Here is a 26,755-nt window from a genome sequence, read left to right as displayed (position 1 = left end):
ATTTATCCAGGGCTCTTTCATTAGAGGACTTCGTGAACACACACTATAATTTTCATACAATTTAGGAGCTTCCTATCCATAAATACAACGTCCTTATTTATCGTTTCACACAGGCATCGGCTCGGGCCAGGGCCATCTTGTTTCTGGTTGTCAGTCTGTTCCTTTTTTGTGGACACTTTATCACAGTATTAACAGAATTTATTCACATTTGGCAGAAAGATTCATTAGGATTCAAGGAAGAACTGATTAGAACTTGGTAGCTATAAGGGTAAAAGGTGAAGCACTCATGGACAAGTTGTGCCGTGCACATTCACCACGCTATGAAATAATCATGTATCATTATGTAACATTACAACACATGAATTAAAAACTCAGAACTACAAGTGCTTTTGAAATCACTCCGCCCAGCAGCCAAGTCTGGAATGTAGTTCCGGCTATGCATTTGCCTCAAAAACAACTCTGTCTCGTAATGTTACATGATTATCTCAAAGCGTGGTGAATGTGCAGGTCACAACTTGTCCATGAGAGCATTTTGAAGTTGTTGGATTGTGTATTTGATGAGTTTTGAGGGACAGGACACCTGTTCATTCACCTCCATTATGTTCACTGAGCAGCTCACGTCTCTGCCCCGCTGATCTCAAAACAACATGCACCAATAATTAAAGGTAATGAACCTACTCCTATGACTGTAGGGATTATGGCAATAGGCGAATTTGCCAAAATGTTGAACCATCCCTTTAATGTTCTCATAAATGTCTACAGGTTTTTATTTATAAGGAAAATATAAGACTTTTATTCTGGAACAAGAAGAGTTTATACAGGTCCCTCCTGTATGTGAGACTGGGTAGAGGTGAGTAGAGTTAGTAGAGTCAGTTACCTGTGCATCCAGCTCCATGATGTGAGCCACCTTGTTCCAGCCGAAGCCCACGAAGCGCCGGTCGTACTCGGGGCTGTCCCTCCTCACCATGACGTAGGGCTCAAAGTCGGCCTCCCACTGCACCCTGTAGGGCGTGGTGGCCGTCCGCCACTTGGCGAAGTTAGTTGGAGCGTGGCCTTTAGTCCACACATGATACCTAGCAGGAGGAAAAAAGAAAAGCTTTTAGTCAAAGGGAGAGTTTGAACAGGGGTGTGATTTATAGTTTCTCACTTCCTTAATAGCACTTCGCTTACAAACTTTTATCTATATCAGAAGCTTTTTAAAAATATAGACTTCATTTAAAGTGTTTGTTTACCCCACGCTGCTGCTTTGTTGTCTCTGTTTCTGTCTGTGCCACTTTAACACCCACCAAGATAAAAGAGGTATTTACTGACTGCAAATTCTGGGCAGGCGGAGCAAAGCGAGTGTGACTGAGGGAAGTGTGACCTCCTGTACGAGCTGCGCTCATGAAAAAATGAACAGCCGTTTTTTACTCCAACCTTACAGAAAAAACATTACCAGCGTGGAGCTGAATCAAATCCACAGTGTGTGGTGTGAGTGGTCTGTGTGTGCACTGTCACACACCGTGATCAAAACACCGATAAAAACTATACTGCAGCTGCTGTGTATGATGACATAGTCTATAGTCGCCCTCCTGGTTATTGACCCAACGTATACAGTATATGCAGTAAAGTAAAGTGTATACTTTATCTTAGTAAAGGGCTGGTTCACTCAACTAAATAAGCATAAATAACACAAAAAATCAATCAATCAATTAATTAATTTCACATTATTCCATCACCACAGCACGTTCCAATTATGGCAAATCATAAAATGACAAATAAACTGAATCTTGAATTTTGAATCTTGGTACTGGATGTTCTGAATATATGTTTTAACTTGAAATATTTCATGATTTTTTGTGAAATTTGTATAAACCAATGCTAAAAATACGTCATTTTACATTTCCCTTATATATTGATTTACTAAGACCAATTTTTGTAGCACTGCCCATCGATCAGTTGGTTTTGCATTAATCCGCACACAACAGAAAATTGCAGTCACTTCCTGATTTGTGATTAATTCTCAACTTCAAAGCATGATGTGACGGTTTTACACTGTTTAAGACAGTGGTGGTAATAATCCTCTAACAGGATTAAGTCCTGGTCTTACTAGCATTTTAAAAATGACAAAAAAATCTCAAGGAGGTAAAATTAATTTGCATGGAGTTCAAGTTTGGTATACAGATTTGAGCTGTTGAGTGGTAACAAGCTGTCTTGACAGCCCTGACCTTTTAGGGGATGAAGAGCAACAGAGTTTACAGCACAGGAAGCCTCTGCAGCTTATTAGCTGTGCTGCGCCGTTCGCTTGTATTTAACCTCTTTGACTGGAATATTAAACTCTACTGAGGAGCAGTGGTTCACACACTGTTATGAGACTGGAGTCGACAGTGGAAAAGCTGCTTAGGAATAAACTCTATGAGCTTGTTCTGTTAGTGACTGAGCAAAAGCTACTGAGCTAACAGGCTTCTTTTCTTCTAAGTTAGCATGCTAACCAGCTAGCTCAGTCATTTTCCGATACCGAGTAACTGTCGTATCCAGGACGTCCTGAAGTGGTGCTGCTCAGAGAGTGTATTACAACCTCAGACTTTTTAATAGACAGCTATTAAAGCAGCTAGACCAAAACTGTTGCTGCAGTCAAATTCAAAATTATCTTTTAATGTTTATAATGTCAGACATAATCCACCATGCTTGTAGCTGCAGCTCAGTGGTAACTGGCAACCTGGATGCCTAAATGCCACTGACTTTGTGATTGGGCGATAGTGGTGGGTGGCGCAACAGGCCAAAACACTAAATCAAAACATAAAGATTTACATAACATTTTTAAAATGAGAATATTATGGCTGTACTATTGTTGTCAGTTAAATCAGTATTTCAAATGAACATGATTTCATAGTCTCATATAGTCTCATACATTTCTTACATATAGCTCCTTTAATTCTTGGTTATTTAGTATTAGAAATAAATACAAAAAGCACAATTAAAAAATAGTTAATGTTAGAGAAACCCAATAATAGTATTAGACACGATGTTGTGATGGGATCAAACAACCAGGACGCTCGTCTACATCCTGACGTTCTGACTCATGAGCTCTGTGTAGTTATTGCTACATTATTTAGTAAGTTAGTTAGACTTGTCCTGGGGGGGGGGTTCTTTTCCACATCACTGCACATGGGAGAAAGAACATCACAACCACTGTCACGTCAAGAAAAAAAAAAAACACAGTATCAGAATATAAAGAACAGCGACATACAACAACAACAACAAAGAGAACAGCAGATCAGACAACAGGAATCATGTTTCCCTCAGCGAGACGTCTTATTCCAGGCTGCTGCAGCTGAGTGGAGGAGGCTTTTCTCCAAAGTGGGCCCTTCTGCGCTTTAGGGGCCTAATACCTTCGACCAGAGGGCAGTATGGTGAAGTGGCAGTTGAGTGGGAGTGAGTGATGTCCTATGGTAGCTGCAATGCGTCTGATGGGCCTATCTATACAGTCGAGCTGTGTGAGGCTGCAGCAGTCTTAGCTTGGAGGATACTTTGCTACAGTAGTAAGAAGAGATGATGTCATGATGGCACAGTAATCAGACCGCATGAACTCAGCCGCCACTTTGATCTCCAACACACACCTGTAAACTTTTGCGACCGGTATAAAAACCTGCTTGACCCACACACACACACACACAAACACACACTGTCTGTCACAGCTGGCCATTGCTCATTTTCACAGCCTTGTCGAATGAAAACCTGAAAGTGTCTTGAACCTTGTTGGCAGCAGAGACAGGGCAGTAGTTTACCTGAAGGTGAAGAGTGTTCCCATGTCTAACTGAGAGAGCAGCTCCGCCTTGGATTTGGGGTAGGACAGGCGATACCGCAGCGTCTCGAAGGCTGGAACCACCAGAGCTTTCTTGTTGTTGGCCATGTCGAGCTGCACCACTGACTTCCTACAAACACACACGGATAAACCATTTATCCAACAACAAAATGTAACAGTTCTATCGGGTTGGGACACGTCAATTTCGACCCGAGGGGACCTCTACTCTGGATTTTTTCTCAAGACCACAGCAAATGTCTCTCTGTCACTCGCTCACTTTGGCTTATGTAATGTAGTTCAATAACTTAAAGATAATTAAAATTGTTCTACAGAAGTATCTGCTTGTGTAACCATCTGACAAACTTGGTTGCACCAGTGTACAAAGTGATAGAAACTTTATCAGGTTCTGTTCTAACCCCCTTCTGTTCAATCCAAACTTTGTTTCAAATGAATATGGAATAGATTTTATATAAAAATTATCTTTCCTTTTTATCTGAGGAATAATGTGAATATCAAGCCACTTGATTATTATGAGGACTGGCACAGAATACTGTAATGGTTTTGAAAATGCTCTTGCATTGGTTTGGTCTCAGTCTCAGTCTTGGCACCCCCTGGTCTTGGTCTTGATTCGGTTTCAGGTTATGTGGTCTTGACTACAACACTATACCTAACAATACTCAATATCCCACACACTAGGCAAATGTTGTCTGTGCCTCGCTGTTTTCCTCCTCCCTTGTGTTCCCATCTCCCCGTCCGTCTGTAGCATGTAGCGCTGTGCTTCCCTCCCGTTGCCAATCCACCTACACGCCTGTTATCCATCCACTGATCAGGCTGCAGCTTCTCCTCTCCGACAAACTAGTGTTGTCACGATACCAACATTTTGGTACCGGTATCGGTACCAACATGTTTTTCGATACTTTTCGGTACTTTTCCAAATAAAAAGAAAACACAAAAAATGTCATTATTGACTTCATTTTAATAGAAAATCTTATAACTATAACATATGCATCAGTAAATAATCAGTAAACAATCACTGCTGCTGCAGGATTAAAATTGAAATTTCCATCGATATTAATCTGAACTCTTCCTAAATTAAAACATTAGTGGTCTGTTTAAAAATGAATATCAACTTGTTTTATTTGCATTAGCCTATTTGAGGTCTGAAAACACTGCATCTTTTTTTGTTATTTTGACCAGTTGTATTTTTGGGATAAATTATTATCAGTAGTTTATAGAATGAAACACAAACCCATACATAGACCAATGTGTGGCGCAGCACCACAGAATCAAGACCAAGCCACAAATTGACACTGCTTTCTTTTTTTCGTCCCCCCATCAACGCAATATCGTTCCGTTAATTCATCTCCGCGTAGTGCTCTTTTGCTGTGTTCACACACTCACACATCCGATCCTCTTACCTGAGATACTCGTAGAGGCCGTACATGGGCAGGAAGTCGATGTCCGACAGAAACATGTAGGGCGTGTTGACCTGCCGCATGGCCACGTTGCGCAGCAGGTTGACCGGGTAGAACTGTCCCTCTTTGTAGACGATGTGATAACCTACGTTCCCGCGGCTCATCAGCACCTCGGAGCCCTGGGCGTAGCGCAGGAACTGCTGGGCCTCGGCGTCGGACAGGTACAGGGCCAGGCTGATGGGGCCTTCCCAGTGCTTACAGATGGCCTCCAACATCTGGAGCCTAAAGAGGGGTTTGTGACATCACAAAAACATATCACAATTCTACTCTTATATACCAATTGTTTGTTTTTATTGGATGCAACTATAACCCAGTAGAGCTCTGAGATCTACTGACTCAGGTCAGATAGTAGAGCTCAGAGTTCTGACCAGACAAGGTGAAGCAGCATTTAGCTGTTATGCTGCACAACTGGAACAAACTACCAGCAGAACTGAAATCAGCCCCAACTGTGAGCACTTTTAAATCCAGGTTAAAAACATTTCTCTTTTCACGTGCTTATAGCTGAGCTCTAATAAGAACTTAAAACTTTATCTATTTTCTTTTATTTGCTCTTGCTTTTAACTCTGTTTTTAGTGTTTTGTTTGTTTTTATTCTGTTTTATGCTCCTTTTTTAAATGTTTTGTCTTTATGTAAAGCACATTGAGTTGCCTTGGTATGAAATGCGCTATATAAATAAAGATGCCTTGCCTTGCCTTGCCTATTGTTGTAGTACTCAAGACCGTTCTTGGTCTCAAGACCGGTCTTGAAACCACATTTTCAAGGTCTTGGTCTTGTCTCTGAATTGACTACATTTTTACTTGGTCTTGTCTCAGTCTCAGTCAAACTTGACTCTGGATTAGAGGTTTTCACAGGTCTATGAGGACCCAAAAAAACCTGATCCGACCCGAGACCCGTACAGGTTTGGGTCTTTGTTTTAACAACGTCACTCAGGTCGGGATTTGAACCTAATCAATTGTCTTGGCTATCAACCGGTGTGCAATAGCAACTCTTTGTAGAGAGCTCAGCTCAGCAGCAGCTTATTGTCGCCATCGACTGTCATTAAAATGTTCCTGCAGTTTAAACAAATAAATATAAACGTCACTCGCTCAATACGACTACAAAACCTGTCGAGGACATTATTCGTCATCACCCGCGAAAAGTCGAGACTCCCGCTGACTTAGCCGCTTAGTGGTGGTGACGTCAAAAGTCATGCAACGGGGTAGTCCGTTAAAGCCTGGTGCTAGCTGGGTATTTTGGGCTATCAGGTTTATCCGATCTGTGTGAATGAGCCGTATCGGTGTCGGATCACTCTCATAGCTTTACTCTCGGGCACGCAGGGACACGGGTCTGTAATGTCTCGGGCAAAAATGGGTCGGTATCATATCTTGTTTTTAATTATCGGGTTTCCACCGGATCTCGGAACAAAATGTAACAGTTCTATCGGGTTGGGACACGTCAATTTCGACCCGAGGGGACCTCTACTCTGGATTTTTTCTCAAGACCACAGCAAATGTCTCTCTGTCACTCGCTCACTTTGGCTTATGTAATGTAGTTCAATAACTTAAAGATAATTAAAATTGTTCTACAGAAGTATCTGCTTGTGTAACCATCTGACAAACCTGGTTGCACCAGTGTACAAAGTGATAGAAACTTTATCAGGTTCTGTTCTAACCCCCTTCTGTTCAATCCAAACTTTGTTTCAAATGAATATGGAATAGATTTTATATAAAAATTATCTTTCCTTTTTATCTGAGGAATAATGTGAATATCAAGCCACTTGATTATTATGAGGACTGGCACAGAATACTGTAATGGTTTTGAAAATGCTCTTGCATTGGTTTGGTCTCAGTCTCAGTCTTGGCACCCCCTGGTCTTGGTCTTGATTCGGTTTCAGGTTATGTGGTCTTGACTACAACACTATACCTAACAATACTCAATATCCCACACACTAGGCAAATGTTGTCTGTGCCTCGCTGTTTTCCTCCTCCCTTGTGTTCCCATCTCCCCGTCCGTCTGTAGCATGTAGCGCTGTGCTTCCCTCCCGTTGCCAATCCACCTACACGCCTGTTATCCATCCACTGATCAGGCTGCAGCTTCTCCTCTCCGCCTCCTCACTGTGGTCTTTGCCAGACCGTTCAGTTTGCCAGCGCGGTACCGACACTACAGCGAGGCTTAAACCCAAGTTTTCCACAACCTTGTTTAACTTTGTGTATCATCCTCTGCTCACATCAGTCTGTTTTGTCCTGCCCTGGTATTTGCAGTTCAATGCTCAGTAGCAGTACATAAACTATAGAATTTAAATTCCAAATAAGCTTCTGAATGCACACATTAAATAAAGCCTCTTAGATATAACCAAAGCAGCAACAGTGTGGGGCCGACTCCTCAGATGTGCCCTGCTGCCTGCTGTTCACGCCTGTTGAAAGAGTGTGAGGTTTTGAAAGTGCTGAGCCCTGCCACCCGTTCCCACTGTGCTCTGCTTCTTTGTGACTTTAAAGGGATAGTTCACCCAAAATTGAAATTCCACTCATTATCTACTCCCCCTCATGTGGACTAAGGGCTGGGAGAAGTTTCAGAGTTATCCGTGGCTTCTCTGAGTTACAGGGGGTCTCGGCGTAGCAGTGCGTGTCCATATAACGGTTGCAAATGGATACCAACTGTCTTCGTAACAAAAAGACACACCAAAAAACATCCAAATACCTCCATGCTGCTCGTATGTAATGTCCGTCTTGTATTGAAGCCCCGAAATACAGTACGTCTATATTTCAAGCTTGTTTTGTAGCGGAAGCTCCTCTTCCTGGTTCGTCAAATTTGGACGAACCAGGGTCTGTCCTCTTCCCAGTTGGTCCAAATTTGATGAACCGGGAAGAGGAGCTTCAAGAAGCTTCTGCTACAAAACAAGCTTGAAATATAGACTTATTTAATTTTTTTTCAGGACAATTTCACATTTCGGGGCTTCAATACAAGACGGACATTACATACGAGCAGCATGGAGGTATTTAGATGTTTTTTGGTGTGTCTTTTTGTTACCAAGACAGTTGGTATCCATTTGCAACCGTTATATGGACACGCACTGCTACACCGAGACCCCCTGTAACTCGACATGAGGGTGAGTAGATAATGAGTGAAATTTCAATTTTGGGTGAACTATCCCTTTAAAAAGTGTGACATGTGGTACGCCACAACCATCACAAGTAGCCGTCGACGCACGCTGCTTTAATTGCTTTTTGTGAAGACGTGGAACAGTGAATATACTCAGCCTTGGACTTGATATGCAAATGGAGATATTTGTTTTATATTTGTTACATTAAAGAAATCTTGAGAGGCGTCGCCTTAGGGGGGGAGTTAGGGGTTTTCTTTTGAAGAGCCCCCGGCTTTAAAATCAGTTTTTCGGTCGGGCCCGGCTCCGTTCGCCGTCGCTCTCTCTCAGCAGACATCTGAAGGAAAAGTGGCGATGCTGCTGGAAGATTCATACCTAGATGCCATTGTTCTCCCTCTGCACCGACTCAGGTGTAGTTAAGTGTTTCAGATTCTCAAGCTTCAGCGCATTTGCTTTCTAAAACCAAACATTTGTCAATCTGTCTAAATCTGCAATGCGTCTCACTACAGTAACCCTACAGTTGATTTAGTATTCTGTCTGAAGGTGAGGCTGTCTTATTTGCTCAGTGTCTGACACTGTTTTGGATCTGGAACGCCGGTATTTTCCCTCCGCAGAGCCACCGTGGGCCTCATTAAAACAAGACTAAAGTCTAAAGCCAGCCAGCGGCCCCGGGAGACAGCTGTTTATTATACATACTCCACAATAATATATTGCTCAGCGGAAAGACACGGTAAACTGACAATATTAAAAAAAGTTCTGGAGTCAGATTTGTCTTGAGGGTGATTTAAAACACCTTAAATCAAAAGGAGCGTTGCCTTCAGGGATGACTGTACACAACTCTCTGACAGTGTAGTCGATGAATATACAGCTTCTTGTGGAAGGTTTACATTGTGTGACAAGGTGCAGGTGCCTGTGGGCTGTCTATAATGAAAGCTGTTCATCCTCAAAGGAACAAATACACAACTATGTTGCCCCAACAAAACCACTATTTAAACAATTACAACTTCTTACAATTTATGAGGTGACTAAGTACCAAACAGGGGTTCTTATGTATAAAGTAATTTGCCTTCCTGCATCTCTACCTATTTTTTTTTCAAAGTTACTTTGAGTTTAACTCACATTACCATACACATTCTACAAGAAGAAAGAATGATTTACGCATTCCTGTCTGTAGGAAACTCTGTTGCTACATTCTCATTTGTCTATCAAGGTGCAGTGCTGTGGAATGACATGAAACATCTTTTAGAATCATGTTTCTCTTTAAATACATTTAAAACCAAGCTCAAACAATACTTACAGACCTAGTCACATCCTTGCATCATTGGGTTTTGTATGTATTTTATTTTTTATTTTGCTATACTAATGGTAAATGTTGTATTTATACAGTATATCTGTGTATGAGACGAAGATATGCACTTGTGTGCGTGCATGTGTGATTGAAGAGGGGGGGTATAGGGTGGGGAGGGGGGAGTAAAGTCTTAAGAAAAGTTATTCATAGGTTTAAAAGGGGAGGTTGCTTATAAGCCCATCGGGCTTTATGATCTTTCCTGCACATTTTTTGTCTTTTACTGATCTTGTACTTGTACCAATTGTATGTCTGTTAGTGCAAACAATAAAAAAAACAAAACAAAAACAAACTAGTTGATTTCAAGCTCAAGGGGGGAGTCACCAAAATTAGCGGAGATCATTCTCAACCGTGTCGAAAATGTGACTGAAAAAAGACATTTTGTGTTGATTTGGCGTTTTAAAGCGAGGAACATTAGAGTCTTCAGAGATCAGCAGTAAGGAAACTGTAGTTTACTTCAATAAAGTAGGAGTGAAACGATCCCCAATGGGAAATCAACACAAATGACACCAAACTTACAGAATTGCATTTAAATCACCAAGTCAAGATATAAAAACATCTTTTTCTTTCATTGCTTTAGTATCAGCAGGAATCTCTCTCTCCACTCCTGCTTTTAACAACTGCTGAGACCTGAGGCTTACTACCCTGGCAGAGTATGGCTCACGGTCTTGATGGTGGAAAAGCTCCATGCCTTCTGGCTTTATTCTTTGACTTCGCAATCCTTAAGCCGCAGAGAACTCAGAGAGAGCAAACAGAGGACTCGCAGGCCTGTAATATTGACTATTTGTTCAGTTTCAAACTGTTCGGTTTGGACTCTGACAAAAAAAATCTTGAATTAATTCTGCTGGCGATCTCAAAGTCAGGTATCATCTTTAACTGCTGCAGGGAGAAAAAACAGAAGGAACTGCTTGAGCTTTTTCAATGTGATTTTACAACAGGTGCTTCAGTTGGAGAACTTGAGAGCCAGTAAGAGATGAGAGACTTTCAATGACCCTTGTGATTTTCAAATTTGCATTGTCTACCAATGACAATGTGCACGGCAGCGAGGGTGGGAGGTTAAACGTGATCTACCGAGGCGGTGAACCAGCGGCCGAGTTCATGGAATTACCACACTCAGTGGATAAGCTGGCGAAGGCTTTAGGAAATTGACACTGTGCTGCTGCTTGTGTGTGAAATTCAACTTTGGTGACCTCTGGCCAACAGCAAACCACCCGTCACATCACTGTGGAGCCTTCAGTGACTAAACTCTGATACTGAGCTGTGTGCAGTGTTGAAAAGTGACAATGAACCTTTAGTCAAGGACTGTATTTATCATTCATCTACTTTACTTTAGCATTTCCATTAGAATTCAGATGAAGATGTCACATTTAAAATATTACCTTATGAAAATACTGCTCGCATGGTTTCATTTAGATCAAGGTGCCAAAAGAGGTAAAGTTATACATTTCACAAAAAGTAAAAAAAAGTTATTTTTTAAAATTTATTCTTCTATTAATCATCTCACTAACCTTCAGATTTGCCCTAAACAATAACTAAATTAAACTAGAGTTAAAGCGAATGAAGCTTTAAATCACCTGAATAAAATGCCCTGATCTAATTTATATAATAATTTAATAATTTTATATAAATTAGAAGTAGGATCAAATACAATCTGAGTTAAAAGATGACACACAAATCATTGAATTATTTTTGTCTATACTGAAACATTAAACATTCAAGGTGGATAGTGAACCCCTCAGCTTACTGCATCAACGAACGCTACTTGGACGTAATCAAAGCTCGGATTGGAGATCTGGGTTTAAGGAAGTCTGACTTAGAATAAAAATAGACAGTTTTAGTTTGTATTCACAGGAAAACATTGTGTCCCAAAAACCCAGAATGATTAAGAGCTGAGTTACAGAGCCGCCTCAGAGAGTTTAGATCCTCATCGGTCCACCGTCGGACAAACTGTCTATAAAATGTAAATGATCTGGTTGTGTGTCTGCTCTCCTCAGCGCTGGGCTTCCAGCTGAGATGATGCAGAATGATCAGTGAGGTTAAAGATCTGCAGAGTAGCGGCGAGGGATTGAACTGGGCCATAATGATCCAGAATGGTGTTCAGGCACCTTTGATTAATAAGTAAATAAATCTAAGTGCTGAGACAGACAAGCACACACACAAGCACACACACACACACAAAATGTTGGTCCTTGATCACTGCAGAAGAAACGAAGAGGACGACATAAAAAACTGAGAGTTATTTAAATTCATGAGGGTGTTATAAAGATCAGATACAGAGCGGAGCTGATCCTGCAGATACTTATAGAATATCTAATACTAATATTAGGACTTTGAATTCAGGACTTGAAATGAGGTATTTATAGATTGTTATGTTGCTACTTTTACACAACTTAAGGATGTGAGTACTTTGTGTCACTATTTATCTTTATATCCACAGTCATACAGTTTCATAACAACCCTGCTTGGAGTGGTTTTGCACTCAGTTGTTGATCTTGATAGTTTGCCGGTGGATAAACGGTTCTAGCAGCAAAATACACAATTCATAAGTTTCTTCAGACTTCTCTCTGCAGCCACGCCTCCAGAACAAAGGAACACATAATGCTTGTTCTGTTCTGCCATAACAGTGCTGCAACTGTCTTGTTGAATTTAGCGAGCCAGCATAAACTCTGGCTCTGCCGTCGTCTTTTCTGTATCTTAAATTGTTGAGGACTCTGCGTGTTCCCCTCTTTGTGCGCTATTCGCACACATGCTCAGAGGGCGGAGGGAGGGGCAGATGGCAGTTTGATAGACACATCACCATCCAATGAATTTGTTCACGGCGCTCAAAATGATTGGATGATGTTTTTACAGGACTGTCCGTTCCACAGGTGGCTGGTTGCAATCGGGCTGTGATGAGGATTTCAGTAAGAAATACAATACAGTTAAAAAAAAAAAGCTCCAGAAAAAGATTTCCTCCACTATCTTAGGAATTGATTTACCAAAATCTCAAATAAAAAGCGCTAAACTGCATGTTCATGGTAAAATTTTTGCATGTTTGGTTGTCGTATGTTTGCAGGTGACCTGCTAAAATGACAACACATGCAAACAGCATTATCTAAATGAAGGTTTGGATGTTGTAATTGTGATTTCATTGTGCATATGTCTCCTCCTCGTTATTAACTGCAGCTGTTGTGTGTAATGCTGGGCTGATGAGCACCTCCTTTTCAAACAAACCAAATACAGACAGAGTCACAATCACTGTAATTCACTTCCAGATTTAGTAAATCAGTGTGTGCTAAATCAAACTACCTGCATTTTCTCCTCCTAATATTTTGCCCATCTGGGCAGAGACGCCCCATGTTGCATATTCATTACAGCTGAGGTACTGCAGCCCAATCCTCAGTTGTTTGCAGGTGATATCATGTTTGTACACGTATTTATACATGCAAACCTTAAAGAGGAACTATGCAGGATTTTTAGCTGAACTATGCTACATTTTTACCTTGATTAAACAGCTTCAGTAATTGTGATGGTTAAATAAATGACTTGTAACTTGTTACAGGGAGCATGGAGGCTCTCTGCCTTCCACCTAGCATCTCTTGGCCGAAAACAAACCTAAGATCAGAGTCTTCGACCCGGTGTCCCAGCTCTTATCTCAGCACCACCGCAACACAAACGTGCCCTGTAACCCGTAATCTCTTGTTTATGACTGATTAAACTACGCAAATATACAAGTCGTAAAACGTATATGATATATAACGTCATCCACCGCTCAATGGATTGATTTCTTGCCGGCTTTGTTAAAAACAAATGCACATGGCCGGGATGAGGGTTAGCCAAACAGCACACTATAATCAAACTTCAAAAAAGAGTAATTAGAATAATAAACAAAGAGTGCTATTGTGAACCTACCAACCCACTATTTATAAGATCTAATGCATTAAAGTTTTCAGATATTGTGTTTATAAAGACAATGGAAATCATTTTTTGAATAAAAAACAAATCCCTTCCAGTTTGTATCCTTCAGTTATTTAAATTAAGAAAAGGAAACTATAATTTAAGAGGGTTATTGATTTCTGAAATGTGTAAAGTGAGAACTAATATAAAATACAAATGTGTTTCAGTCTTGGGAGTTAAAATGTGGAATAAGCTCAGTGATGAGTTAAAGACATGTAGTTCTTTGTTGAGTTTTAAGAAAGCCTTGAAATAATGAAAAATTATAAAATACAGTAATGATTACGTTCATCTTACTATTTTGGACTGTTGACATTCTAGGTAATTTAATTTCAGAGAGTATAAAGGATAGGCAAATATAAGCCTTGGGCTTCAGCCTATTCCCTTTTCGGTCACTGTATGATATTTTCTTTTTTGTGTGTGTATGGTTGCAATTGTGTATAACATGTGCTGGCTAAATTGTTCACACAAAATGGTTGATTTTGATTTGGTGTTGTATGACCGAAATAAACAAATTTCATTCATTCATTCATACAAAAGCGCCTGGACTTGCATAGTTCCCCTTTAAGTGGATCAGGCCAATCAAGTATGCTGATCTGGTTGAGACCCAGTCGTAGTCTGCGTCTCCAAGAATCATCATCAGAAAATGTGTGCCTCTCTCTGATGTGACAGCACTTAAGCTGTAGAAACCTGAGCGGTCCACAGAGCACTGGTGAAAGTAATGAAGAACATAAAACAAGCAGTTTTCTGTGTGTGTATCTGTTTACACTCAAACTAATGTTTCACACCAGCTCCGGTTCAAACGTCTGCTGGGAAAAGCCTGAGTCATTCCAACAAATCAAAACCTGTTATGAGAGAGAGAGGCCGAAGAGAGAGCCAGGTAGCCGATACATATCACTATACTGCATATATGGACCTTTTAGATTTGGGAAGAATTGGGGATGTTCAAATAAACACAATACTCACTGCAAAAAATTGCTTATAATCCCCCCTGCTCACTGGTAACAATGAAACAAAAACAGCAGAATTAGCATATAAATAGCAGAGTGACGACGGCAGATTGATGTCTGATGGTAAAATCCCGGGATTTACTGTGGATCTTCCCAACTAGCATAATGCTCTTTATTAAATCTGACAGTGGGGAGTCTCGAATCCACTAAAAGCTCAACATTGTATGGCTCATCAGATAGTGCAGATCTGTCAATATGCCCCATTGTGTCCCAGCATGGTGTGAGCAGAGCGCTGACAGCCATTCTGCTTCATCGTTTGTAAATGACCCCCATCACATGAAATATAAACCTGATTAGTTGCCCGTGTACACTAAGCCAGGATTCCCCGCAGGATTTCATGTGTGTGTGTGTGTGTGTTTGTGTGTTTGTGTGGAGGAGATGTGTGAGGATGCAGAGAAAACACTCAAGATGGTGAAAGCAGCACGACGCCGAACAAACCGCTTCCAAGTCATCTGCACACAGGCTTGTATTTGGGAATAAAGATTTCAAAAGTTCTCCTTGACGCTGTTTTCTTTTCTTTCTTTTTTTTTTTTTGTAACTAGTTGAGCAGTCACCTTTGAAGATGGTGGAAGTATTTGTGTCATGAATAATAGAACAGAGTTGCAGATCTCAGAGAAGTGACTGCTATCAGAAGTTCTTTCTTATCCACTGTAAATTCCCATTTCAGAGTTTTCCTTTCAACGACATCCGTCTTTGCGTGTTCCCGAAGCACTCAAACGCACCGTCTCGTGGAAAATTGAATCGTGCCACAGAACCCTGTTACTGCTGTCGCTTTTAATTATTTCTACTTTTGTTTCTTTTTTCTGTTAGTTTGAAATTGTTGACGACTCTAAACACAACACCCCCCCCCGATGCCTGGCCTCTGTTGCTATGGAGACGAAGCCAGCAAGAGGTACGTATCTAAACTTGAATATTTTATCATTACAATTGTGAATAGCAGACGCTGACTCATTCTAATGTGACCCAGACAGCGGACTTGTTAATCTGTAGCTGTTTAAACAACTGGATTTTAAGCTCTGTGATTGGACGGTTCTTGTCGCAGGTGACATTCTCCTCCTGTTTATCTCTCGCTGTGCGTTTGGCGTTTTATCAAGAATCACAAATACCACACACAGCTGTCCCTCTCTTGGACTGATAACTTAATCGAGACCGTTTCATGTTCATCTAAGCCTCAGAACTCTGGTTTCCTTTCACCTCACATTATCTACAGCGAGGTTTAAAAAGTCTTTCCTTTCACTAGAAGTGAGGAAATAAAATAAATACATGGAGCTTTTATTTAATTCTTGAGCACTTGATGGCGAAAATAATTACAGCTTCTACACATGAATCTGCACAACTCTGCAAGAGCTTCATAAAAAGGGTCTTTCAGAGAGATCTCCATTTGCATGTAAGTGGGCGTTAATAAATGTAAGAACAGAGCGTCCTGTGAGCAGAGTGAGTGAAGAACCGTTACCTGTCCATGGAGAGCTGGGCGACCAGAGTGACGTCAGTGTTGTCGGAGCTGGGCTCGTACTCGTAGTGGAGGAAGTAGAGGTGCGTTCGGTGGACGGTGAAGCGCTCCCGGCGGAACTCGTAGCAGGGGTCGTCTTCGTCCAGCTCTGACAGAGTCTTCTGGAGCTGCAGACACAGGGGAGGGGCAGGCACAGTGAGGATGCTGCTGCTGCTTTGAATATTCTACACTAAGCTAAAACAGAAGGCGTGTTTCCACTGCAGGAACTTGGGGGTAATTTTACAGGGCCAGCCCCGTTGGTGCGTGTCTCCACTGCAGGAACCTCCCCCACAGGGCCGTTTACAGGAACCTTTACAGGGCCGAACAGAGTCCCGGTCTGGGGGTAGGTACTCAGATCGGCCCTGAAGAAGTCCTGGTGGGGCTTGAGATTTACTCTGTGCTGATCGGTCAGACTCAAAAACAGGATCATGTGACGCTAAGAGGAAGCCCTGAAATAAGATGCATTTTTATAGCCCAACGTTACTAAAAACGGAAAAACGTCCGGAAAAAAGAGAGAATAACTCAGTAAAAGATGAGAGTAGCAGTAGGCCTGGTAAAAAAAAAAAAAAAAAAAAAAAAGAGTGGTAAATAGGCGATCGCGGGATTACGTGACGATCGAGACGGCATTTTTAAAATTTTTTTTTAAGAAAGCGTCTATACTGACAGAAAAAAACAACAAGAGCAGTAAAAACATCGCCATAAGAGCCCGGTGGGTTCCTGTCTGCAGTGGAGACACGGCCACCGAGAGGACCGAGTGAGAGGACGGTTCCTGTAGAAGTTCCTACCCCCTCCCTTTACCAGGAACTCCTGCAGCGGAAACGTGGCTTAAGCTAAAACAGAAACAGTATCAATCACCTCACACATAGAAAACAAAACAAAAGGATTGTATGTTACATCCAACACCTTCAACCATGTGGCACTTCACCAACTCTACAGCTCCATAGATGTAGTTTATTTGATCTTGTGCACAAATTGTTACAGTCAGGCATCAATCAACAATCAATCAACATCCAATAATGTGGCAGAGTAAAGGTTTCCTCATCATAAGGTCATGGGTTCAATTCCTGCCTTTGTCATGTCTTTGCATTTCGCATCACCACTTGCACTCTTTGTGCAATGGCTTTCAGCATTCACACGTATTTCCTGCAGGAAATGCATTTTCTAGTTCAAACTTAATTCACAAATGTTACATAGATCAAAAAGATGTAGGCTGAAGTTATTCAGCTTATAAGTGCCTACCCTTGAATTCTTCATTTCAGTTAAACCTCTGGAGCTCTTTATAGTTTCAGTGTAACAGAAAGTAGCAGAAATCTGATGAGGCCAAAATAAATTAACGGCAGTCAAACCCCAAATGATCAATCCTGTTTATAGCTTTCTATCATACTATGTTTTCATTTCTTTTTAAACTGTGTTATGTTTTTGCTTTGTTTGAGATCCTCTTATTCTTATTTATGGTCCGTCCTTGTATTGCAAACATCAGAAGGAGCTGAAGTGGTAGAAGTGGCAACATGTCAAAGATCACCAGCTGAAAGAAAAAAACCTCATCACTGAAGGTCGATTCTACCGCTACAAATCTCATTTCCAGAAGAATTCTAAAAATTCAATAAAAACTCAAATCTGTTGTTTGATATTCACTAGAACTTTAATTTAAATTAGCCTCTGTCCTGACTTTTTTTGGAATGAGCTGCATACCTGTGTATACCTTTATGTTTTAAACAAATAGAATTCAATTTGTCACTAAAAACACTGAACATTTTTTCTTTGTCCCTTTGCCTGTTAAATAATTGTTCAAGATTTATATTTATTTGTATTGCATTTTGAGAAAGTTTCCCAACTTTCAAATGGAAATGTTCTTTTTTTATTCTTTCTGAAGTGATGACAGATTTCTTATGTCACCTGAACAATCTCTCCTTTAATAAAACAAATTGTGTATTTGTAATGTTTTACAGTATGTTTGTGAATATATAGAATGAAATACTCATTTAAAACATGTCTGAATGACTGTGTTGGTTGTGCTGGTTGTGCTAGGTGGAGGTTGAATGTTGAGGGCTTCTCTCTGTCTCAGTCTGCCACTGCCAAAGACCCAGGACTCTAATCCTACATAAGTCAATTTGGCACCAAGCTGTTACAATGTTATGCAAATAAAATGTAGTTTTCCAATTAATTTTCCCTGATTAGCCCTTGTCAACTTTTTTCTGATGGATTGCCACACAAACACAGCCATACAGGATTTGTCGGGGGGGCCAAACTGTAAAAGTGATATGTTGACGGATGCACACACACATCAGCCGGTGTTGAATGGATGTCAGCGTTCTGTTCTCAGGTCCGTCCGAGTTGATTTAAATTCAGGCGGAGATGAGCTGGAGGAAGCGCGGTCGGGCGGCGCTGTGGGTGGAAAGCGGTTGAGGGGCTGTCAGCGGAGGACTCGGTGTGTGGCGTCGCTCTGCCTGCTACAGTGATTAGTGGAGCTGCAGTGAGTGGATGGGGGCTGCAGTGGCACCGTGGCCTGAAGGAGCCCCGGGTCTGCAATGTGCTGCTGGAGCCAATCCCTCAGTGACTTCATTAGTCTAATCATCACTTTAATGGGATTTAAATCACTGCTCAAACTCTGAAAAATTGAGTGAGCAAACTATTTCCTGAGTTAAGGACACATTAGAATTGACTGTTGGCAAAAAAAAAAAAAGAAAAGAAAAAAGTCTGGCATACCGTGATGGAAAATTATAATGTGATTAAGTGACCACAGAGCTGACACTTAAATCATTTTATAGCTCGCTGAGGCTGGACCTGGAGAAACCAAACTCCTGACCGCCGTGACCTTCAGCAGGTCAGAGGCTGAGGAAGTGCAGAGAATGGATACGACACCAACGTTGTTACCGTAACACCAGGCCCATTCCAATGGTGGCCTGGGCCGCAACATCAGAATGGCCGAGGCTGCGGTCCCGTAAAAAGAAAAACGCAAGACCTTAAACTCAGAATTCTGACTTTTTCTCAGGAGTCTGACTTTAAAGGGACAACGAGGAGTTTTGGAAAAGCGAAACGTTTTCACACTACATTTATGAGCCTCCGCGCACCGTGAAATTCTTTGACCGGCGCAAGACAGACTCATGTTGTTGATCAGATACCGTCGTAGTTCCGACCATAAACGGCGATTCAGCGACGTTATTCTCATGACTCGTCACAAAACCGAAAGTAAGGAAACGCTGGTCGGCTCGCCCAGCATTTCCACCACCACTAATAATAACAAAATAACAATAGAGACAAAACAATATATTTATCGAAAATGGGCCCATTAACAAGTGTGGGTAATGTAGATTCATCCACATTAATATGAGACTTTTTTATTGTCGCAGAATTTTTCGTTCTGCCGCTGGAGAAACTCCTCGTTGTCCCTTTAAACTCAGAATTCTGTTCACACCAGACGCTGATTTCTCCGCGGCGGTCGCAAGCGCTTCAGCTGTTGTTTACTCATATTCGGAGCTGTTTTTTTTACATCATGGATAAGTAAATAACCTCATATAATTATAACACCATGTGCTGTGGGTCAAACAACTCCCTGTACTTCTCCACTTCCAAGATTAATTTCACGTCGTCCTTCACTTGACAACAACTCGTCTCTGCCTCTCTCTCTCTCACTCTTCCCCTGTTTGTTTGTGTGTTTTGACCCCCCCGTCCCCCTGCAGCCAGCCCACTCCGTGTCTCCCTATCCTGTGTGTGTGTGTGTGTGTGTGTGTGTGTTTTCATCTCTCTCGCTCTCTGTTGAGAGTCTGACAAATATAAATACGGTCGCATTTGTCAATCGCTGTATTTTATTTTGAAAAGTGCTTTATTTTGAAAATTGACCGGATTCTCTCGTTGTTTCATGTGGCTCGCGCACAAAATAGAACGGACGCCGAAACGATCGCTGCAGGGCGCGAGCGATCGCGGCGCTTCACGGCCGGTCTGAACTACACTATCGGTTAACAAGGGTGCCGAAAGGAAGCGGTCTCCGTTCCGCGGCTATTCGCGGCACTTCCGCGTCCGGTGTGAACACAGCGTAATCCTCTTCCGTAGGTATGACCAAAATGTTGATTTAATTTATGAGGGAAGCAAGTTATTACTTTTATTGGGTACTATTTTGTGTTTTTATGCACTTTGAGGTGTGCCTGAGTCTAGATATGATGAAAATGTTACATTCTATTTTAAAAAGTGGAGTTAAGAGGCATTTCCTGTCTCTCTACAGCTGTCCTATCAATTAAAGGCATAACCCCTCCAAAATAATACTTGAAAAAACAAAACAAAAAGGGAGAAACTGTTCACCTAAAGCTTGTATTCATTGGTTTTATGCACTTTTTCATGTGTCTGTGTCAAATGTGAGCACGTTTTAAAGGGAATCAATGCATTACCATTACTGGTTTTTCTGTATCCCTTTGTGTTAGTTTAAAATTTGTCATTACCTGCTGCTCAACAGCCACTGAAACATCTGACCCAGATAGATTTCGTGGTTTCGATGTGCAACTGAATAGCCCTGCTTTATACAGTATGCTAAATAGTATCTCTAAAGTTAAATGTCCCTTCCTGTTGTGCATGAACACACAGTCTGCTGCCATTAGCTCCTCCTGACTGAATCCCTCCTCCTCCACCTCTCTCTAACAAACTCTTTAGTCTTTTATAGGTTGTATAAATTCCAATAATCACTGCAAACTTTGGGACACTCTGTTCAAAGACGTTCATCCCAGCCCTACGACGAACCGTGCATGTGTCAACACCCTTTTTAATGTGGACGCTTTTGATTGAACCCGGAAATTAAAGCAGACGTGGGCTGTCAGCGGTTGTGTACGAGCTATTGAGGCATCCATCTGTTGGGTCCGCGCTGACACTGAATGACAGTGGTAGTTCTGTCACTGTCCCCCAGAAGCAGCTGTTCTTTCATCAGCGCAGCCGCTGACAAGCAGCCGCACAAAAAGTCCTCACCGGGATGATTGATGTGGAACGTCAAAAGACAAATAAGAGGCGCATGGATTGTCTTGTGTCCCTGCATGATCTCCGTGATGAAAGATGTTGGAGTAGCTCGTCCACACAAATGCTAGAAGTTTCACCAAAGAAACTAAACATAAGTCTTAAAGGGATAGTTCAACATTTTTTGCAAATTAACCATTGCCATAACCCCTATAGTCATAGCAGTAGGTTCGTTACCTTTAATTGTCGGTGCAAGCTATTTTTAGAACGGCGGAGCAGAGCCGCAAACTGCTCAGAGCTACGCTACGGAGGCTAATGGGATTTCTTGGTTTCCCTCATCAAACTTATCAAAATACACAATCCAATAACTCCAAAACGTTCTGGTGGACAAGTTGTGACCTGCACATTCACCACACTATGAGATAATAACAGAACATTACGAGACAGAGTTGTTTTCGAGGCAAATGCAGAGACTGCTTGACGCTTTTGCATGAATTTACGAGAAAGATTGATCATACCAACATATGTGCCAGTGGATGCCACATACAGTATGTTTTCAATTTGAACTTGGTAGAGTCTGTAGGATTTTCTTAAAAAACAAACAAAATATAGACTTATACGAAAGAAATACTGCTTAATCATCATCACATATGGGCTTTTACTCATGTGTGGGGGTCAGAGATTGACAGCGCCCTTAGCAGTTGCCTATACTGCCTATGCCACGGGCCTGCTCTGTTAGGGGTGACTGTAGCAGAGTCGCCTGTATTTTGTTTTGGTGTAGTCGGGACGTTTTTGGGCGGAAAGACGGTGTGTTCTCGCCAGCCAATGACAGAGCGCAGGTGAAGTTAAGCCTGCAGTGCTGTTGGCTTGTATAAAAACTACCACCAAGCCACCAAGGCCCATACTTGCTGTCGCCAGCAATGGGAGCCTCAGGGGCTATGCCGCGTTGATTATGAGGGCCGCCGGCCGTGTGCATGGAAGACTAGGGTGCGAGGCTAAGCTGAGCTGCCGAGGCTACACCTGGTCCAAGCTGCCAAGCCACCGTGGCCAAGCGGCACCCGGTATGGTCCCAACGCTCCAGCGCCTCACTCGGACTGTATTTCCTTTTTTTCAATGATAAGTATGTATCCACGATTTATACCACATTTATGGTGTCCAGTCTCAATCAATCAATTGGTGCTAAAGTGAATCTTCCTATATGTAGTAACCAGATAGTTATTACATAGTAATCAGATAGTTATAGTGATTCGTTTAATGAATCCTGTTCCTTAATACTATGTATTGCTGATGCCCTATGATGTGGGCACTAAGAACTGATTATATTATGAGCACTAACTACCTTGTGCCACCGCAAACGTGTTATGGCCTTACAAATGTATATTTATTAATGTGAACTGAATGTGTCTTTGGTTTGGTGCCATCGCAAATGTGTGTATTGTCTTACAAATGTATATTTATTAATATGTCTTTGGTATTTTACCTCATTGTTGCTTTTTTTTTTAAGGTTGCCTTTTATCATCAGGCAGAGGGACTGGCGATGAAAACTAGCTTTTTTAGCTAACTCGGGTGCATTTACATTTGTTTTTTACAATGTTTTATTAATGTACATTGTCCCTTGTCAAATAAATTAAACTGAAACTGAAGAAGGCAGTAGAACATGGGTCAGTCCTGAGGTGGACCCAGATTGAATGTTGTGTTTACTGCAACAAACAAGCCTACAGACTCTACCTTTAATATATACAGAGAGCTAATCACTAATCATTCAGTCCATACTGGTCAGTGCACATATGAAGTTTCCAAATCATCTTTATATGGTGTGTCTATAGAGTCACAGATGCCTAACAAGCTGTCCCATCATGGTAGGACAGGAGCAGGACACGCTGCTGTGCTGCTCTTCTAGTCCATTGACTCATTTGTGTGCATGAATGCATTTAAATAAACTTTTGGCTCCTCAGGAGATGATATTTTAACGACGTTTATGTGGCAATACACAAATTGGGGTAAACAACAAGGGATTACAGCTTGTCTATGGTTTTCCATTTTGATTTGTACAGTAAAGATTGTAACAGTCTTCAATATCAATAATATTCCCCAGCGTCGGAAATGTGCAGCAGAAAGCGACAAGCAGCAACGTTGGCTCACCAATCACAGTTACACGTGATCGATGATCTGTGTCGGCCCAATGTATAGTTACGCCGCATTACACGGCCATGTGTCTTCCCTATATAATGACTGACATGTCTAAAGCGCTAAACATTGGATTTCCTGTAAGCAGCTGACAGCAGCCGCTGATAACTGAGGATTCATAGAGATAAAGCAAACTGAATATATATGGAAAAAGCCAGTGGAGCATGGACGGGGAGAAAAAAATGTTTAGAGAGAAAAGCCGATGTGTGACTGTTAATCTTCATATTGTCTGTAAATGAGAAGACGGGTTTTCTCACTCTCGGATATCTGTGCTGTTTTCAAACAAAAGAGACAACAGATGCAGCAGCAGCAGAGTCTGGGGTGACGCTGCAGAGCTGCACCTGCTGGAACCAGACCATCTAAAACACACTTCTTATCAGACCAAGTCCAGAGACAAAAGATGATTATTGTACAGCATCGCACATGCAAAAGTTTGGGCACCCCTGGTCAAAATGTCTGTTATTGTGAACAGTGAAGCAAGTGGAAGATGAAATGATCTCCAAAAGGCAAAAAGTTAAACATGAAACATTCTTTTGCAATATTTTAAGGAATATCAATGTATTATTTTTGTTTTCTACAATTTCAGAATGAAAAAGGGAAACAAAGCAGCAGCATGCAAAAAGAACGGAAAACCCAGGAGACTTGAGCTCTGAGATAACTTTGACCAAGGAATCAGACAAGATATTTACTATTTACACACTGTGATAGTTTCCAAAGAGGGGCTGCTGGGTACTAACAGGGTGGGCAAACTTATGCTGTGGGCCCTTTTCCTTCTGAAAATGTAAAATATTAAAATATATAAATATAAATATATATATATATAAATAAGTACTGAACGCGTCAATAGACTTGGTGAACATGCATAGAAGCCATGGCAGTTGCGTGCATTACTTTTTACAACTGTATCTGCTGATTCCAGGTCTGTCCAAAGCTCTCTGTCAGTGCTCCCTGGCTCTTGGACAACTCTCAGTAGAAATCTTGTGAGGACCTGGTCGTGGCCAGTTTATGGTGAAATGTTGTTCTTTTTAGTCCCGGATAACGGCACTAACGGATAAAACAGTGCATTCAGACACATCTGTAACCGATGCATCAGTACAGTATGTTCTGCAAAATAAGTTTCTGAAGGTCTTCAGAAGCTCTTTGCTTTTCCCCATCATGAGACGCCTCTTGTGTGACACCTTGGTGATGAGAAACCTTTTTTATAGGCGTCAATTTGGACCAAAGCAGCTGATATTACTTTGCACTGATAGGGGACAGGATTACTTTCTAAATACTGACAGACTCCAGCTGCTTCCTTGGCTTTCCAAACCTTTCTACATTCTCCTTTTCTTCATGTGTTTGTGTCTTTATTACACATTAATTAATTTATGGACATTAATGTTTGGATTTCTTTGTATGTGTGCATTACTTGGGTTGTTGCCGACATCTGGTGAAAATTTCATGTCTCTATTAGAAATACATTTTCTGAGAAAAATGTTGACGCGTTCAATACTTTATATTGTTCAAATATATGTGTCATCTGTAACTTCACGCCTTTTGGAGATCATCTCATCTTCCACTTGCTGAATTGTTCACATTAACAGAAATTTTGACCAGGGGTGCCCAAACTTTTGCATGCCACTGTAAAGTTATTTAGTTTCTTTAAAAACTTGTCCGCTCAAGATTAATAAATTTAGGATCCGTGGGCACTTTTTGTTTCTTGATTTGGGAGACACGTCATTCCCCTTCAGCTGGATATGAAATGACTCTTCCGTCCTTACAAATTAAGGACACCGCATTTGTAAGGAGGGAAGGTCTGGGTGATAATTGGATGGGACACATAATTTTCTCCTATAGATAGACACGCTCCTCTGGCCCTGAGGTCGCTGTGGCTCAGTGTCAGCTTTCATATCCTCAAACAACGCGAAGAGGCGGCTTCCACCTACGTTCTCGCTGTTGTGGTCGGCCTCGCTGGGGCAGCCGAACAGCTCCCGCCGCAGCAGGTTGCCGTCGTACTCCAGGAATGTGAGATAGAGGTTGCGGAAGAACTCCACGTGCTTGTTCTTCACCCGGAGCTTCTTGGGAGAGTTCCAGTGGATCACCTGTTCAAAGACAGAGAGAGAGCACGGGGTTAACAGCTGAGTGTTCATCGTTAGAGTTTTATCATAAAGCACAGAGCTGTGACTTGGCTGCACTCCAACAAATAATAAAGTGTCTGGTCCCTGGGACTTGAATCACTGTCATTTTAGCTCAAAGATTTAAAAAAAAAAAAAAAAAAAATCCCCAGTCTCCGGAAAGAAATGAAACATTGGAGATTGGAGAAGAATCTGTATTTATCAAGCAGCTCGACATTTCTTTTAAAAAACCCACTTTTAAGGATAACTTGTACATAATTATTCTCCTGGAGGCATTTTTGTACTTTAGCTCCTTCTACATACTGATGAGCCGGAGACACAGACGCTGAGAGACCTCTGATGGTCCTATACCCAGGGGGCAAAGCAAAAAAACAGACACAGAGCGTTGTAAAAGGTTTGACAGCAGAAATGATATCTAGGAACTTCAAGGATTAAAACCTGGGTGGACAACCCGGTCAACTAGCTGCTGGAAAGCTACAGGGGCCAAAACCCCTTTCTTGGGTAATTTGTTGGCGAAATTATGTAAATGCAAATATTTAGGTACTACAGTGGCATAAATAGTCATACAACTATAAAATTTGGCAGAGAGTATCTTGACACATAGGGGGAGGCATGAAAAAAAGTTTCTGGGGTTTGTTGCAACTCAATTTTAAGATATCATCCTCAACATCCCAAAAAAAGTACTGTTCGCCTGACATATTCTCATGAAAATTATTATTTTTCAGCACTTTATGGAGAATATCTATGCTTAACATGTATATAGAAAACTTCCTTAATTCATAAGCTTCCATTTGAGTCCAAGATAGCCTTTCCATCTCAAAAGCGCCACTTGCTGTGGCCAACGGTCTTCTCTATCTATCTGCTCACCTTGAGGGAGACCAGAAATAGAATGGTTTCTGATCATGCCAGTTAACATGTAGTTTTTCACAATAGGTGTTGCATTGTTTTGAGTCTGCCTGTAGCTTTCCAGTAGCTAGTAGAAAGGCTATCTTGGACTCAAATAGAAGCTTATGAATTAAGGAAGTTTTCTATATACATGTTAAGCATAGATATTCTCCATAAAGTGCTGAAAAATAATAATTTTTATGAGAATTTGTCAGGCGAACAGTACTTTTTTTTGGTCTTTTTTTGGGATGTTGAGGGTGATATCTTAAAATTGAGTTGCAACAAACCCCAGAATCTTTTTTGCATGCCTCCCACTATGTGTCAAGATACTCTCTGCAAATATTTAGGTACTACAAAGGCATAAATAGTCATACGACTATAGAATTTGGCATTTACATAATTTCACCAGCAAATGACCCAAGAAGAGGGGTTTTGGCCCCTGTAGCTTTCCAGCAGCTAGTTGACCGGGTTGTCCACCCAGGTTTTAATCCTTGAAGTTCCTCTGGATATCCTGGTGGGATC

At 41.4% G+C, this 26,755-nt stretch overlaps 1 protein-coding gene across 1 annotated transcript in view; it reads right to left on the bottom strand.

Moving 5' to 3' along the window:
• large1 (LARGE xylosyl- and glucuronyltransferase 1) overlaps nucleotides 1-26,755 on the bottom strand; it is a 158,827-nt gene that overhangs the window by 5,342 nt on the left and 126,730 nt on the right. Inside the window, exons 10-14 of the mRNA XM_083999601.1 lie at nucleotides 25,160-25,315; nucleotides 16,077-16,240; nucleotides 5,203-5,481; nucleotides 3,768-3,914; nucleotides 878-1,073 (exon numbers count right to left, since the gene is read on the bottom strand). Of these exons, the coding sequence (XP_083855727.1) occupies nucleotides 878-1,073; nucleotides 3,768-3,914; nucleotides 5,203-5,481; nucleotides 16,077-16,240; nucleotides 25,160-25,315 (942 nt within the window). The remainder of the gene's footprint in view (nucleotides 1-877; nucleotides 1,074-3,767; nucleotides 3,915-5,202; nucleotides 5,482-16,076; nucleotides 16,241-25,159; nucleotides 25,316-26,755) is intronic.

This window comes from Trachurus trachurus (assembly GCF_905171665.1).
Source record: "Trachurus trachurus genome assembly, chromosome: 23".
Lineage (NCBI taxonomy): Eukaryota > Metazoa > Chordata > Actinopteri > Carangiformes > Carangidae > Trachurus > Trachurus trachurus.
Note: the sequence above shows the minus strand (reverse complement) of the source record. Positions and strands in the feature narration are given on the sequence as shown.